The sequence below is a fragment of the Wyeomyia smithii genome, chromosome 3 (assembly GCF_029784165.1).
Source record: "Wyeomyia smithii strain HCP4-BCI-WySm-NY-G18 chromosome 3, ASM2978416v1, whole genome shotgun sequence".
In the NCBI taxonomy this organism is placed as follows: Eukaryota; Metazoa; Arthropoda; class Insecta; order Diptera; family Culicidae; genus Wyeomyia; species Wyeomyia smithii.
This window is the reverse complement of record NC_073696.1, coordinates 199,506,070-199,523,530: the sequence shown is the minus strand read 5'-3', so window position 1 is coordinate 199,523,530 and position 17,461 is coordinate 199,506,070. Positions and strand designations below refer to the sequence as shown.

The 17,461-nt window shown below is 45.0% G+C and overlaps 1 protein-coding gene across 1 annotated transcript; it reads left to right on the top strand.

The window, feature by feature from the left end:
* The first annotated feature begins 685 nt into the window (after positions 1-685).
* Positions 686-9,345, top strand: LOC129729869 (eIF-2-alpha kinase activator GCN1). The gene is made up of 5 exons (XM_055688733.1): positions 686-804; positions 914-1,016; positions 1,169-2,139; positions 2,204-3,453; positions 3,512-9,345. Exons 1-5 carry the CDS (start codon positions 790-792, stop codon positions 9,144-9,146), a joined length of 7,974 nt encoding a protein of 2,657 aa, XP_055544708.1. The 5' UTR covers positions 686-789; the 3' UTR covers positions 9,147-9,345.
* Positions 9,346-17,461: the final 8,116 nt, after the last annotated feature.

Sequence of the window (17,461 nt, the reverse complement as noted above, 5' to 3'; positions counted from 1 at the left end):
CTAAGGAAGAAATCTTACAAAAAATTAGTACAAAATGAACTACTCGAATGGTACCATTCTCTGAATAAAATCACTGTTTGAGTCAGGGCTATGCTATAAACGTCAAATCCGATATAAAAGTCGCGTTACCAAATTTTGTAGCGGTACCACTGACATTATTGTGATAATTTTGGTAACACCATTTACACGGTAATATATCTTAATGTTAGAACTGCACTGTGGTCGAGAAAAATCATGGTTTTCAAGTTGTTTACTGAACAAATGACGCCATATTGCTCAGACCCCTGGTTTGAGTAGTTTATGAAGGCGGTGTACCTGCGCAGCCCTGCATTTGTCTCGTTTCCATTCAAAAAAATGTTGCATTGAATTTGTAAAGGACTTTTTGACAGTTTCTTATAGACCATTTTACGAACTGACAGGTGTCACGGATTCTGCTGATATTGATGCTGCTTTTACGTGCGTTATGTCAGCGGTTCCGAGCTTTCTCTCAAAATTAAATTCATGAATTGAGTTCGGAAACGTCTCGTAAAATGGTCTATAGAATTTTCTTCGGGGCTCGATTCTTGTTGCATGCAACGCAACAGGTCAACTAAGGTTTCACTCCAAGAGCTGAAATAATACATCCGTGCGCCCCTCAATGGTGGTGGGAGCAAATGAGAATTGAATGTAAACCAAAAAAAAAACGTGAAAAAAAGCCGTGTCCAGTTGTCAACTTTTTGCATCCTCTCGCGTTTCCTTGTGCAAGTTCCGCAACAGACAAGCACGAAAACCCGATTTTAGAAGCGAAAAATGGCAGATTCTGAGGTAAATTGCACAAAATAATGAAAGAAAACCGCTAGCGCATAACGTTGAATGATTAATATCCTGTTTGGACGTTTTTATTCGACTAATTTATGATTTATTTTGCCATCAGCTCGCTAAAGCCTTGAAGGACCTGCCGAATCGAGTATTGAACGTTAACGTCGAAGAGCGGCCGGAACTATTTCGCAATGTTACTTCAGTGCTACCCAATCCAGGTGAGAAGTTCAGTGCATAAAGATTCCGTTACAATTTTGCTATGGAACATCAAGTTATAATCATTTTCTAGCTAATCAAATGCAGACGCATTTGTAACCTCACTTTACATTCTTTCTTGCTTTGTGCGTATGATTTCGAATGTATTTTGTAGGTATCAACGCCACTATCGTCCGCGGAATTTGTAAGGTGATTGGAACAACTCTAACCAAGTATAAAGACCCAGCTTCGCAGACCTTAGTGCGTGATTTAATCGTAGCTCTGCTGAAACAGCATCCGGATTTGGCATACGAGCATATGAACAATGTACTGAAAGCACTAGTTTCAAAGGATCTCGCTGCAGCTCCTCCTTTAAAAGGCGCACAGGCAGCAGTATTAGCGTTGAGTTGGGCTAATTTGGTTGCGCTGCATGGAAATCATGATTCAGATGTAGGCAAGAAAGAGTTTTCGAAACTCATTGAAAATCAGGCTGCACTGTATCAATTGTCTTTGACGTCAGGCATTCAGAAAATTTCGGATAAAGCATACAGCTTCCTAAAAGAGTTCTTCACTAAAAAGGAAGACATTGAGAAGGTATATTTTGAAAAGCTGTTGGCGTTGGAGCCATGCAGTTCGGTGGTACTTATGCTGTCTGTTATTCTCCGTTACTGCAAGGAGGAATTCGATTCGGTTGCTCTGCTTGAACAAAATAAATCTAAATTGCTGGATTATATCGTGAAGGGACTTATCACGGTCAAGGTTAAACCTCATGCCAGTGATATCTCAGGTTGTGCTCCGATATTCAGTGCCATCAGTAAGGAAGAATTCAAGAGCTCTATTCTACCGGCTCTGCAGCGTTCCATGCTTCGGTCACCGGAAATAATACTACGAGCCGTGGGGGCTATTGTGTGCGAGATTCAAGCCGACATAAGTGATTTCGCATTGGATTTGGGCAAATCGTTGGTGCAAAATTTAGCCTCTAAGGATGAAACGGTACGACAAGAAGCGGTAGAATCGCTCAAACAGGTGGCCATGAAATGCGGCTCTCCGAAAGCGATTGAGGCGATGTTGAAGGAGGTTTTTGCTATATTAAATGGCTCGGGTGGGAAAATCACCATAATGGAACTGAGGATCAATTTGCTGCAGGTTAGTGAAACTCATTTTAGTTTGTAAAAACTATGGATTTTTTTGTTCAATTTATTGCTTGCAGGGTGCTGGAAATTTAAGCTACAATCAGATCAACTGCAATGATATACAAGTGCTCATGCCGACAGTAACCGACTATTTCACTAAGGCACTGGAAACCGAGTTACAGGAAAAGGCACTCTGTCATGCACTGGAAATGTTCGGCCTGTGGTCTCTGAACATTCGTGGGGAAATACCGCCTAAAATTGTGCAAACCTTCAAAAAAGGGTTGGAAGCTAAATCTCCAGTATTGCGCACCAGTTATTTGCAGTGGTTCCTCGGTTGTTTGGAAAATGGGTCATTACCAAGTGGAAGCGACTTCACGGCTGCGCTTTCCAAAATTGTAGAGAAAGCGGCCCAGAATCCTACACAGACACCGATGGTGTCCGAAGGTGTTGGAGCAGCTTGCATAGTACTGGCAACAAATGCTAAAGTTAGCGATTCGCTCAAGGACTTTTGGAATGTCGTTCTAGACATGAATAAGAAAACATTCCTGGGTGAAAAATTTCTTGCCAACACAGCACCCGAAACACTTTGCTACGTAATGTTGTACTGTGAGAAACTACTGCTGAATCACTATGACGCTTTGAAGGGTTCACCGGACACCTTGTTTAAAACGGTGATCTATTGCACAAACTCACCCCACAAAAAGGTTCGCCGATACTGTCTACCACGTGTGAAGACTATCGTTAACAGCGCGAATGGGGTTTCTCTAGCTAAGAGCCTCCTACAAGAACTAGTCCGTTTCGTTGAAAATGTGCGCATCCTTAATGAAGGCGAACAGGAAGATGGGGTTGTTCCTGCTCAGGCACTGGTAGACATCATGCAAACTGTAACAAATATTGAATCTATCTCCAATGCAGATTCGCAAGCTGTAGCATTGAATGCATTACTCTGTGCGCACCATCCAGCCGCGGTATCCGTGAGGTCCGACCTGTGGGAAGCGATTTTGAAGAGTTACGAGCTTGACGGCAAATATTTCATTTCAATGAACTCCGCTGCAATCAAGGACTCCTTCTTCAACAGCTACAAAGCGACTACTATGTACGAGAACACGTTGGCAACGTTAGCTCGTATCAGCCCTGAGGCCATTCTTCCGGTTCTGGTGAAGAACGTTACGGATCATTTGAACAATTCTCGCATGTCGAATGTAAGCGATGAGGAATACTTCACTTATTTGACACCGGATGGGGAGCTGTACGACAAGAGCGTTCTACCCAACTCGGACGAGCAATTGAATACCGCTCATCTGAAACGTGAGAATAAAGCTTATAGGTAAGTGCATCGATCTCAGTTAAAATTTTTATCCCACTTAAAATGTCGGTTGTTTCAGTTACAAAGAACAATTGGAGGAATTGCAGTTACGTCGCGAAATTGAGGAAAAACGCCGTAAGGAGGGTAAGTCCAAGCCCCCGCAGTTGACACCTAAGCAAAAAGAAGCGATTGAGCGGCAAACTGAGAAAGAGAAAGCTATCAAAAGTCGATTACGCGAGTTAAGTAACATCATCGCAACGTTGATCTCGCAGATCGAGGGAGCCGCCAAAGGAACTCCGAAGCAACTGTCGCTCTTTTTCCCGACCCTACTGCCGGCTATTTTACGCGTGTTCGCGTCTCCATTGGCAGCACCGCAAATGGTTAAACTATACCTAAGACTGATGGATACTTGCTTTGGCGGGGAGCTAGCGGAAGTCGGCCGAGACTTGGCTATCGCAACAATTCGTTTGAGTCAACCGCATTGCGATTTGGAGGAGAGCTGGTGCAGTGCGAATATATTGGAACTGGTTAGTGACATTCTGGTATCGCTGTACGATGAAACTATAGATAAGTACAATGTTCATATTGAGGAAGACGACGCTAAGAGTTATCTGCTGAATGCACCGGCGTTCAGTTATACGTTTGAGTTTTTGAAGCGGGCTTTGACAATGCCGGATGCATCGAAGGACGAAAGTTTGCTGGTTAATGGTATACAGATTATCGCCTATCATGCTCAGCTGAAGGGGGACACGATTGACGGACAGAATTTCGAAGATTTGTATCATCCAAGGTATATGCCAAGATTGGAAATGTTGAAGCTGCTTTTAAAATTGATTCAACAGCAGCGGGGACGAGTTCAGACGCAGGCAGTGTCGGCTTTGTTGGATGTTGCTGAAAGTAGCTCAGGAAAAGAGTACACTGCTAAGGCCGATCACAGGGAGATTGAGTGCTTACTGGTGGCATTGCAAGATGAGCTGGAAGCGGTTCGAGATGTTGCGTTGAGGGCGTTGGCAATTATGATTAAAACTTTACCCTCAATTACCGACGATTACGAGCTAGGGTTGAGATTAACTAGGCGGTTGTGGGTTGCGAAGCATGACGTGTGCCAGGATACCAAGGAACTGGCGGAGAACGTTTGGGTTCAAGGTAGCTTCGAGGTTCCGATTGTGATGGCTGACGAACTTATGAAGGATATAATTCACCCGGAGCCATGCATTCAGAAGGCGGCTTCATACGCGTTGGTTTCTATTTTAGCTGAAGATTCGTCGATTATTGACAGTATTGTAGAGCAGCTGCTAGAAATATATCAAGATAAACTGACGATGATTCCAGCAAAGTTGGATCAGTTTGATCGTGAAATTGAACCAGCGATAGATCCATGGGGTCCGCGGAGGGGTGTTTCAATTGCACTCAGTCAAACCGCACCCTTCTTGACGGCTGAACTGGTGAACAGTTTGACACAGTTCATGGTTTCGACGGGGTTGCGCGATCGCGAGGAAATTGTCCACAAGGAGATGCTAGCCGCTTCACTGGCTATCGTTGAGCATCATGGAAAAGAAAGTGTATCCTATCTGTTACCAACTTTCGAGGAGTTTTTGGATAAGGCACCGAACAATAGTGATTACGATAATATTCGCCAGGCTGTTGTTATTTTGATGGGTTCGTTAGCCCGTCACTTGGAACGTGACGACAGTCGAATTCAGCCGATTGTTAACCGTTTGCTGGCAGCTCTGGCGACACCTTCACAGCAGGTTCAAGAATCGGTGGCCAACTGTATTCCTCATTTGATTCCGTCCGTAAAAGAACAAGCACCGAACATGGTCAGAAAGCTAATGCAGCAATTGGTTAAGTCGGAAAAGTACGGAGTTCGTAGAGGTGCCGCTTATGGAATAGCTGGAATCGTGAAGGGTCTTGGTATATTGTCCCTCAAGCAACTTGATATAATGACAAAACTAACGAATCACATTCAAGATAAGAAAAATTACAAATGCCGAGAAGGTGCACTGTTTGCTTTCGAAATGCTGTGCTCAACGTTGGGTCGTCTCTTTGAGCCGTACATCGTGCATGTTTTGCCGCATCTGCTGCAGTGTTTTGGGGATTCCTCCTCTTATGTCCGAGAAGCAGCCGATGAGTGTGCCAAAACTGTAATGGCAAAATTATCGGCTCATGGTGTGAAGCTAGTGCTGCCTTCTCTGCTCAATGCACTGGATGAAGACTCCTGGCGAACAAAGACAGCGTCGGTTGAGCTGCTCGGAGCGATGGCTTTCTGTGCACCGAAACAACTCTCATCTTGTTTACCGAGCATCGTACCGAAACTGATGGAAGTGTTGGGAGATTCGCACATTAAAGTACAGGAAGCTGGCGCAGATGCTCTGAAGGTCATAGGAAGTGTCATTAAAAATCCGGAAATTCAAGCAATCGTACCGATTCTTCTAAAAGCATTAGAAAACCCATCAATCAAAACTTCAGCATGCTTACAAAGCCTTCTGGAAACGAAATTCGTACACTTTATCGATGCTCCATCGCTTGCTCTAATCATGCCTGTTGTTCAGCGAGCCTTCAACGATCGCTCGACGGAAACCCGCAAGATGGCAGCTCAAATCATCGGAAACATGTACTCACTTACCGATCAGAAGGATCTGACGCCGTACCTACCGAACATCATCCCAGGACTGAAAACTTCCTTACTGGACCCCGTGCCGGAGGTCCGCGCTGTTTCTTCTCGTGCCCTGGGAGCTATGGTCAAAGGCATGGGCGAGTCTTCGTTCGAAGATTTGCTTCCTTGGTTGATGCAAACATTGACTTCAGAAAGCAGCAGCGTAGATCGTTCCGGTGCCGCTCAGGGTCTGTCCGAAGTTGTCGGAGGCTTAGGTGTAGAGAAACTGCACAAACTGATGCCTGAAATTATTGCCACCGCCGAACGCACAGATATTGCACCGCATGTTAAGGATGGCTACATCATGATGTTCATCTACATGCCAAGTGCTTTCCCGAACGATTTTACACCGTACATTGGGCAAATTATCAACCCAATCCTGAAAGCTCTTGCAGATGAGAACGAATACGTAAGAGATACTGCTTTGAAGGCTGGTCAAAGAATTGTAAACTTGTACGCGGAATCAGCTATTGCGCTTTTACTACCCGAACTGGAAAAAGGTTTGTTCGACGATAACTGGCGTATTCGCTATAGCTCGGTTCAACTGTTGGGAGATCTACTTTACAAGATCTCCGGAGTTTCTGGAAAGATGACGACGCAGACAGCTTCTGAGGACGACAATTTTGGAACAGAACAGAGTCACAAAGCAATTATCAGAAGTCTGGGTGCCGAACGAAGAAACCGAGTGTTGGCTGGGTTGTACATGGGTCGTAGCGATGTTTCGTTGATGGTGCGACAAGCGGCGTTGCATGTGTGGAAAGTTGTTGTTACTAATACCCCTCGAACTCTTCGGGAAATTCTACCTACGCTGTTCAGTCTTCTGCTTGGCTGCCTAGCCAGTACCAGCTACGACAAACGCCAGGTTGCGGCTAGAACATTGGGAGATCTTGTCCGTAAGCTGGGAGAGCGAGTATTACCGGAAATCATTCCCATTCTCGAACGTGGTTTGAATTCGGATCAAGCCGATCAACGTCAGGGAGTTTGTATTGGTCTTTCTGAAATCATGGCGTCCACTTCGAGAGATATGGTGCTCACTTTCGTTAACAGTTTGGTTCCAACGGTGCGTAAGGCGTTAGCTGACCCACTTCCAGAAGTTCGCCAAGCTGCTGCCAAAACTTTCGATTCCCTCCACGCGACTGTTGGATCACGTGCTCTGGATGATATTCTGCCATCGATGTTGGAAAGTCTTTCTGATCCCGATCCGGATGTTGCCGAGTGGACCTTGGATGGTTTGCGTCAAGTTATGGCGATCAAATCTCGTGTCGTCCTGCCATATCTCATTCCTCAACTAACGGCCAACCCCGTTAACACAAAAGCACTATCTATATTGGCATCCGTTGCTGGAGAAGCTCTGACAAAATATCTCCCGAAAATATTACCTGCTCTACTATCAGCTTTGGCTGGTGCTCAAGGAACACCGGAGGAAGCTCAAGAGCTGGAGTACTGTCAGGCTGTCATCCTATCGGTGAGTGATGAGGTAGGCATCCGAACCATCATGGACACCGTCATGGAGTCAACCAAATCAGACAACCCGGAAACGAGAAAAGCAGCCGCAACTCTGCTCTGCGCCTTCTGTACTCACTCTCCGGGAGATTATTCTCAATACGTTCCACAACTGCTACGTGGTCTCTTGCGCTTGTTAGCCGACTCGGACCGTGATATTTTGCAGCGAGCGTGGGATGCACTTAACGCCGTTACAAAAACATTGGACTCCGCTCAACAGATTGCACATGTCACGGATGTTCGCCAAGCAGTGAAATTTGCCAGTAGCGATCTTAAAGGTGCTGAACTTCCCGGATTTTGTCTACCGAAAGGCATTACCCCTCTGCTACCCGTTTTCCGTGAAGCCATTCTCAATGGTCTGCCTGAGGAAAAGGAAAATGCATCACAAGGCTTAGGAGAAGTCATCATGCTAACATCGGCAACATCCTTGCAACCTTCCGTTGTTCACATCACTGGTCCACTGATTCGCATTCTTGGTGATCGGTTCAATGCCGGTGTAAAAGCAGCAGTCCTTGAAACTCTTGCTATTCTCCTACACAAGGTTGGTATTATGCTGAAACAATTCTTGCCCCAGCTGCAGACAACATTCCTAAAAGCTCTGCACGATCCTAACAGGATCGTAAGAATCAAGGCTGGTCACGCTCTGGCGGAGCTGATCGTTATCCATACCAGACCGGATCCTCTCTTCGTGGAGATGCACAATGGTGTCAAGAATGCGGATGATTCTGGTGTACGCGAGACTATGCTGCAAGCGCTGCGTGGCATTCTGACTCCAGCTGGTGACAAAATGACTGAACCGCTGAAAAAGCAAATTTATGCAACTCTCGCTGGAATGCTGGGTCATCCGGAGGACGTAACACGATCAGCGGCAGCTGGATGCTTCGGTGCTCTCTGCCGATGGTTAAGTCCCGATCAGCTAGACGATGCTTTCAATTCACATTTGCTCAATGAAGACTATGGGGAAGATGTGGCTTTAAGACACGGCCGAATTACCGCACTTTTCGTCGCCCTCAAAGAGCACCCTGTTACAGTATATACCGAGAAATATGAGGCTAAAATTTGCAAAACCATTACATCGTCGATAACAACGGATAAAATACCAATCGCTCTGAATGGTGTGCGAGCTGCGGGATACCTTCTCCAACACGGTATGTGCTCGGCAAATGTCAAGCTTCCCCAGCAAATTATTGGGCCATTCGTCAAATCCATGAACCACGTTAGCAATGAAGTAAAACAACTACTGGCGAAAACCTGCATCCATTTAGCCAAAACTGTCCCAGTCGAGAGCACTGCTCCCGAATATTTGCGTTTAGTCATTCCGATGCTCGTGAACGGAACCAAGGAAAAGAATGGTTATGTTAAGTCGAACTCAGAAATTGCCCTAGTCTATGTGCTGCGATTACGCGAAGGTGATGAAGTGCATCAAAAGTGTTCAGCCCTACTGGAACCGGGTGCCAGAGAATCGCTCAGTGAAGTAGTAAGCAAAGTCCTGCGCAAGGTTGCACTGCAGCCGGTGGGCAAAGAAGAAGAACTAGACGACACAATTCTTACGTGATTAGGGTGGCCCTCGCCACGAACCAAAGGAAGACGAACCCAGTGTCAAACGAGTGACATTCGCACCGGTTTTCATACTACCTTGAGACTAGACGTTGCCAACGATTGCCGCCGCATTCTGCTGACGATAACATTCGAATTGTTACGTAACAGTTGGCACGTATGGAACAATAAAACAGATAATCGCTATGAGAAAAGTAGATTCACCACCGGTTCGATAATTTCAGAGGACACCAAAAGAAAGTCTTGATTAGCCCTGAGTGATCGTAGATGTTTAGGTTTTTTACCACGCAGTCACAGTGTCTATCAGTATTGTACGTGTTATAACAGTAACTATTACCGACACAACAACTATCGCTATCACCCGCGAAGTGATCATTTTTGTATTGTTGTAGCCATTAAAGATCTCAAACATTTCGTGAATAAATGTAATCTATTTCTGCAAGTTGACGTACTTCATGCGTGTCAAAGTTGTTGGTTGTTATTTGCTTTTGGTTTAGTTACGTTTTTGTTTTTCCACTGGTAATGTTAGCTTTCCGTATAAATAATTAGCTCCAACTTTTCGAAATAACATTGCCTTTCGTTTTTGAATCGCAAAATACTTGTATAGAAATTTTCGTTCGGGGTTTATTTGTTTATTTGTAAAAATTACATCAACAGGCCTTGTGGCCCAAATGATTGTACTATGCTAAAAATTACGTGCTAAAGTCAGAAAGCGGGTCTTCAGCATCTCGCGGCTGGTGTCGAAATCGAAGCTTGTAGCGAAACGATTAAAATGGCACTGGAGACCGGTTATCGTGCTGAAGCTACTGTAGTTCGTTCGCCTATTCTGAACGTGAAGGAAGAGGCTATTTCGCAACATGCGTGGTCTAACGTAAATATTGAGTTGCTCGAGAATTGCCGGACAATCTAATCGTGAGGTAAGCACGTCCGCGACGAATATTGCCCTGGATATGTCCCGACGGATTTGCAGTGTATCCAAGTCGATGAGTCTGCATCGCAGTTCGTAGCTAGGTAGTCGAAAAGGGTCGTTCCACGGAAGTCTTCTGAGCGCAAAGCGAACAAATCTTCGTTGCACTGACTCGATTCTGTTTACTCCATTCAGGTAGTAGGGATTCCACACTGAGGCGCAGTATTCCAAGTTGGAGCGCACCAAAGCGCAATACAGTGCCTTCAGGCAATAGATGTCGTTGAAGTTTTTGGCGATACGCATAATAAATCCCAAGTTTCTGCTAGCCTTGTCAATGATGATTGTCATATGTTGTTTGAAGCTTAGCTTTGAGTCAAGCAATACTCCCAAATCTTTCACACAGTTTGTGCGTCGCAGAGGTGTATTTGACAAATTGTAGTTGAAATTCAGTGGACTACGCTCTCTGGAGAATGTTATTATCTCGCATTTGTCAGCGTTCAATTGCATGCGGTTGTCCGCGCACCATTCTGCAAAAACCCTTAACTGGTTCTGGAGCGCTGCGGCATCTGACGGAGTTTTTACCTTGGCAAACAGTTTAAGGTCGTCAGCGAATGACAGCCGATGGCCTTGAAGTCGAAAATTGACGTCGTTTAAGTAAATCAGGAATATCAAAGGCCCGAGATGACTGCCTTGCGGAATGCCTGAGTGAGCGGAAAAAGATGTCGAAAAAACTCCATTAATGTTCACAACTAAATACCGGTCAGACAAATACGACTGAAACCAGTGAAGCAGTGGGCCTCCGATGCCAAGCTTTGCGAGTTTAGCCACGGCGATTCGGTGGTTCAGTTTATCGAAAGCGGCGGATAGGTCCGTGTAGATGACGTCCGTCTGAGACTGGTCGTCAAAGCTGTCCATTACGTAGGATGTGAGCGTCAGGAGATTCGTGGCCGTTGATCGCTTAGGCATGAACCCGTGTTGTTCGTCGACGATGTACTGCTTGAAGAACGAGAAAGTAGGTTCAAACACAACGAACTCGAAGAGTTTCGATATGGAGCAAAGTGCGGAGATTCCACGGTAGTTGTCGATGTTACTTTTATGGCCTTTCTTGTGCACTGGAAACATGTACGCCGATTTCCAGACCGAGGGAAAGACGCCAGTGCGAATTGATTGAGCGAATAGACGACTCATCGGGGAAGCCAGACTACCAATGCATTTTTTAAGGAAAACGGATGGAATGCCGTCTGGTCCAGCGGACATGGAAGACTTGAGTTTCGAGGCGGCCAATGTTACCGCGCTATCGTATGTCTCCACTCTTCTTTCAGGTCTCCTCCAACTTGCTCATCGATCCGCTCAGCTACTTTCTGCGAGTACTCTGCAGCTACTTTTCCAGTTGATAACTGCTAGATGTTCAACTTTATTTTCCTCGTTGTCTTTGATTTCAACACGTTAGACAACCAGGCGTGGATCTTGAATACCACGAGATATCGATCGAGTCAACATTCGGTCCTCTGAACGACCTTACGTCTGTAACGTCTGAAAAGTGCCGACCACTGATCAGAACATGGTCAATCCGACAGCAGGCCACCCCATTTGGGTGCATCCAGTTGTACTTACGAATATTCCGGCGTGCAAAATAAGTGCTACTGCAAGCCATAACAGCGTTTGCAGCGAAATTAAACTTTCTCTACCAATTACGGGGCGAAAGAAGTCTCACTGCCCGTCCTGCACATTTTCATCTCCGATGACGATCTTGATGTCATGTCCTGGGTAATCGCTGTAAGTCTTCGCAACCAGCACGAAAACGGACTCCTCTTTCTATTTGCACACCGCCGCTGTAAAGATGTGGTACTTAAATGAAGTGTTCGCAATATGATCTACTGCCCGGAATTCACGTTCTGGATAGCTGCGACCTCTACATTCACCTTCTGCAGCTCTCTAGCCACGAAACCTGTGCATGCCGGTTCGTGTAGAGTTCTTACATTCCAAGTACCGTGTCTCAAATAATTGTTGTTCTTTTTCGATCGCCTAGGTCCATGCCGATTATTCCGTCCCATAATATTATCTTATACCTATCCTCGCGACGGCACTGCCCTCTTAGATTTAGCTGGCAAAGCACCGTATTTCATGCTCCAAGTCACCCGATCCGGGTCAGACGCTGTTGTACGCCGCTCCTAACATGAGGAAACCTAGTCAGTATACGGCCAAAGTTTCCATCGGGGGTTGGTTACCCGATCTCCTCTAAGGTTACTCGTATCCCGGTCGGCACCTCGCACAGCAAGACTACCATAAAAAACAACAACAAAAAGCAGGAAAGCAGCAAGAAATAACGGTCAACAGCTAGAAAACAAAAACTTAGATTTTACTCGCTACAGCGACAGAAAATATTTAAAAAAGAGAATAAACAAAAAAGACGAATACAGAATGCCAAAATAAAGTTATTCTCTTTATTTAGGCGTTCTTCATTCGTTTTTTTAAACCTATTGATAACTTTGTTATTTTCAATGACTATAATGCAAGTCAAGCTATTTTAATTTCTATTTCAAGCAGTAAATGTGGAGCTGACGATCGAAAAATGTACTAACTGGAGAAATAGTTAATTGGAAATTTACCGAGCATATAGTCCAGCAGGTGGAAAAGAAAAAAAACTTATTGATAACATAAAAAAAAATCAGAACTAAACAAAAGAGAAAAAAATAGAAAAAAAGCAAGTATATAGCTATCAAAGAACAGGTTAACAGCAATGAAACATAAAAAATGAAAAAAAAGTGAAAAAATAACCCAAAGACATAAAAAATTAGCAAGAAAATATGAGAAAACTATGAAAAACAGTTAAAAGGTAGGATAGTGTGCAAATTGTGAGTGTGAAACCAGTAAGAAAACAATATAGAGAGAATGAAAAAAATTGCGTTGGTTCTCGCAGACAAAATAAAAAGAAAAATATAGCAAAAGCTATGAGACAACTGAAGAACAACGATAAACAGAAAACCAGAAAGAAATCATAAAAAAATTAAAAATATTACGAGAAAAGCAAAAAACGGCGAATAAATAATGCGGAAATAAGGACTAAATGAGAATAGCAAACATGAAACTAACATCACCAAAAAAAAAAAACAAAAACTAAAAACAAATACTAAGCAAAGCGCGAAAAAGAACGAAAGAAGATTGGCAAAAACATCGATTAGACAGTGAGAAAATCATGAACAAAAAGCGCAAAAAAGTGTGAATATAACAAAAGAACAATGATGAGACGGTCATTAAAGATGAAAACAGCAATAAAAGGGTAAAAATGAGAAGATAACTGAGCAGAAAGATAAGAAATGACGAAAAGACACGAGCAAGTTAGCCAGTTTGAAACAGTCAGAAAAATTTAAGAAGCACTAATAATAACCGATGAACCAGTAAGTAAAATAATAACGAGAAAATAGTGTGGAGTCAGAAGATAGCAAGAAAGAGTGGGCAAAGAAAGAAAAACATCGTCATATTAGAGAGATAACAACGAGAAAAAAAAAATCATCGAAAAATGAAAAACAATCGAAGTAAAACCCGAAAACATTTGAAAAAACTGCAAAAAAAAAAACGAGAAACCAACGCCGCCAAAATGAGGTACAAAGAGATGATAACTGGCGAACAGCGAGAAAACAGAGGCTACAGTGGAAGAACAATGATGAAATAACCGGAAAAAAACAAAAAAAAAACGGGAACGAAAAGGAAAGAAACAAAAAGTAAGCAATGACCAACAAGTAAAAACAAGGCAAAAAAATAGCGAGAAACTATTCTGAGAGCATTCACAGTAAAAAGGCTGCTAGAAACAGTGAGAAAACAGTAAGACAACAGCAATGACTAAGCGTGAAGAAAACAACAGTGTGAGGATGGCGAGAATAAGACGGGGACTGCAAGCTGAAGAGAGAACAGCGAGAATCTTCGATAAAATAATGAGAAAGCTGAATGGAAACAACGATAAAATAATGAAAAAATATCGAGAAAGTATCAATCAAACAAGACCGTGAGAAACAAACACGAAAATATTGAGGAAATCGTGAGAAGATGACGGTTGATAAATTGCTGGGCACGTGTCACTTGAGACCCTATTGTGGTCATCCACCTCTGTCCAGCAACTCCTATCACAACCTCCACAAGGTGCCGATCGGGATAAGAGTAACCTTAGCGGAGATTGGGTAACCGATCGCTGACTGGGAAGGGGGATCGTACGCGGCTGTTAGGGGCGGCGTATAACAGCGTCTGACTTGGAGCGAGCAGCTGAATTACGAAACGCGGTGCCTCACCAGCTATATCTAAAGCGGCAGTTACGTGTCTCGAGACTAGGTATTGCGGCACTAGTGAGGCAGCATGCCGAATATAATATACTACGGCGAACGAAAAAGGACAACGATTATTGGAAACTCAGTACTTGGAATGTAAGGACTCTACTCGAATCGGCACGTGCCAGTATCTTGGCTAGAGAGCTGCAGAAGGTGAATGTGGAGGTTACGGGAGAATTACTGGCACTTCATTTAGGTACCACATCTACTACAGTGGCGGCGTGAAAGCAGAAAGGGCAGTCGGTTTCGTGCTCAAAGGAAAACAGATGAAGCGTATCATTAGATGGAGACCGATCAGTGACCGTATATGCGTGTTGAGAATTAAGGGCAAATTTTTCAACTAAAGCCTGATAAATGTGTACACACTGACCAACGATGAACCCGATGAAGAGATGGAGGAGTTCTATAAGTTCCTGGAAAAGACGTATAATGAGTGCCCAGGACACGACATCAATATCGTCATCGGGGATGCTAATGCGCAAGTCGGGCAGAAGAATTGGTAGAGAAAGCCTCCACTCTACTACGAACGACAACGGTCTGAGGCTTGTCAATTTCGCTTCAGCCATCTGTAGCACTTATTTTGTACGCCGGAATATACGTTAGCACACCTGGAGACACCCAAATGTAGAGGCCTGCTCTCAGATCGACCATGTTCTGATTGATGGTCGGCACTTTTCAGACGTTACAGATGTTCACCCTGCGACAGATCCTCGATAAATTTCAAGAATTCAACTTGCAGACTCACCATCTGTTCATAGACTTTAGGGCAGCGTACGATACAGGAAAGAGAAAAGAGTTATGGCGAATTATGATCGAACATGGTTTCCCAACAAAACTAAAAAAGCTGTGCGTGCCTCCTTTGAAGGCGTCCCATCACTAGACTCAATTACACTACTCTACTACTACTCAATTAGCCCCATCACTAGACTCAATTACACTACGAACATTCTAGAAAATATAACAAGGAACATTCGGCATGAACCTAGGCAACGAAAAACTGACCACGAGTGGAAACTCGGTACCTGGAACTGCAAGTCGCTAAATTTTGTGGACGGAGACAGGGTGCTGCTCAAGCAGTTAGAACCCCGCAAGTTCGGCATCGCGGCTCTGCAGGAGATCTGTTGCAAAAGTGAGAAAGTGTGGAAAGTCCGTGGAGGCAAGGCCCAGTTCTACCAGGGCGGTGGGGCAACCAACGAGCTGGGAACGGGTTTTTGTGTTATGGGCAGAATGCAGGATCGCGTGATCAGAGGATGACGACGAGAAGGAATCGTTCTACGCGCAGTTGGAGGTAACATACGACGGCTGCTCGTCACGGGACATCAAGATCATCGGGAATATGAACGCCCAGGTTGGTAGGGAAGCCATGTATGGACCGGTGATAGGGCCTCACAGCCTATACACCGACACGAACGACAACGGCCAACGATGCATCAACTTGCCAGCTTTCCGAGGCCTAGTGATTAGAAGCACCTTCTTTCTTTCCAAGCAAAGATATCCACAATGCCACCTAGAGATCACCTGTCCATTGAACAACAAATCAAATTGACCACGTTCTCATTGATGGCCGATTTTTCTCAAACATTACAAAAATACGCTCCCTCCGGGGTGCGGATATCGACTCAGACCACCACCTAGTAGCAGTACATGTGCGCTCAAAACTATCCACGGTATTTCACACACGTCAGGACCGTCCTCCCCGGCCAAACATCCGGCAGTTGACCAACCCGCAGGCTGCCGAGAACTACGCGCGCTTACTCGAGGAGGCACTACCTTCCACGGAAGAGCTATGTGCTTCGACTCTCGACGATGGATGGGAGAAGTTACGCTCGGCCATTGGAGAGGTCGCATCCGCGGCACTAGGTGTGGTAACGTCGAGCCGACAAGATGACTGGTTTGACGGGGAATGCCAGCTAGCGATGGAGAGGAAGAAAAGAGCTTGGAAAAATTATCTAAGTATCGCCAGAAGAGAGAACGCGGCCGAATACCGACAAGCACGAAATAAGTTGAGCATGATTCTGCGGAGGAAGAAGCGCCAGCAGGAGGACAGAGATCGTGAAGAGCTGGAGCAACTGTTTCGGGCTAACGATAGACGCAAGTTTTTTGAAAAAGTGAACCAATCCCGTAAAGGCTACACACCGAGTCCAGATATGTGTAGGGACGTGGAGGGAAACCTGATCACAAGCGAGCGCGAGGTGGTTGATAGGTGGCGGCAGTTCATCGAAGAGCACCTCAATAGCGGAGCAACGGAAGGAGGCAAGTTATCCTTGGAGTGCCTACATACGAAGGTAGTGTCTCAGTTCCCGATATCCTGGAGATCGAACGGGAAATTGGGTCACTTAAAAACAACAGAGCCGCCGGCAAGGATAGGCTCTCGGCAGAGCTCTATAAACACGGAGAAGAGGCACTAGCAACGGCACTCCACTGGGTAATCTCTAGGATTTCGGAGGAAGAGAGACTACCGGAGGAATGGATGGAAGGAGTTGTATGTCCCATCTATAAAAAAGGCGATCGGCTACAATGCAGCTACTACCGCGGCATAACGCTGGTCAACGCTGCCTACAAAATTCTCTCCCAGATCCTACTCCGCCGTCTATCTCCTTTAGCGAAAGAATTCGTAGGGCAGTATCAAGCGGGCTTCACACAAGCCCGCGCTACTACGGATCAAAGTACAACGTGCCCACACATCATGTTTCAGTGGACTTCAAGGCAGCGTATGATACAGTCGATTGAGACCAGCTATGGCAAATAATGCACGGCTACGGTTTCCCGGATAATCTTACACGACTTATCAAAGCTACCTTAGACCGAGTGATGTGTTACGTGTGTGTGTCAGGGACACTCTCGAATCCCTTCGAAGCGCGCAGAAGGTTGAGACAAGGAGATGGATTATCCTGCACATTGTTCAACATTGCTCTTGAGGGTGTAATCCGACGGGCGGGCATCGAAACGAGAGGCACGATTTTCAGGTAGTCAACTCATAGGCTTCGCAGACGACCTGGACATTATTACAAGAAACTCAGCGACGGCGGAGGCAATGTACGCCAGACTAGAAGTGGAAGCTAGAAGAGTTGGACTAGAAATAAATGC

Coding starts and splice junctions, on each gene's coding strand:
- LOC129729869 (XM_055688733.1), top strand. Junction 2,140..2,203: donor TGAGGATCAATTTGCTGCAG/GTTAGTGAAACT, acceptor TATTGCTTGCAG/GGTGCTGGAAATTTAAGCTA. Junction 3,454..3,511: donor CGTGAGAATAAAGCTTATAG/GTAAGTGCATCG, acceptor CGGTTGTTTCAG/TTACAAAGAACAATTGGAGG.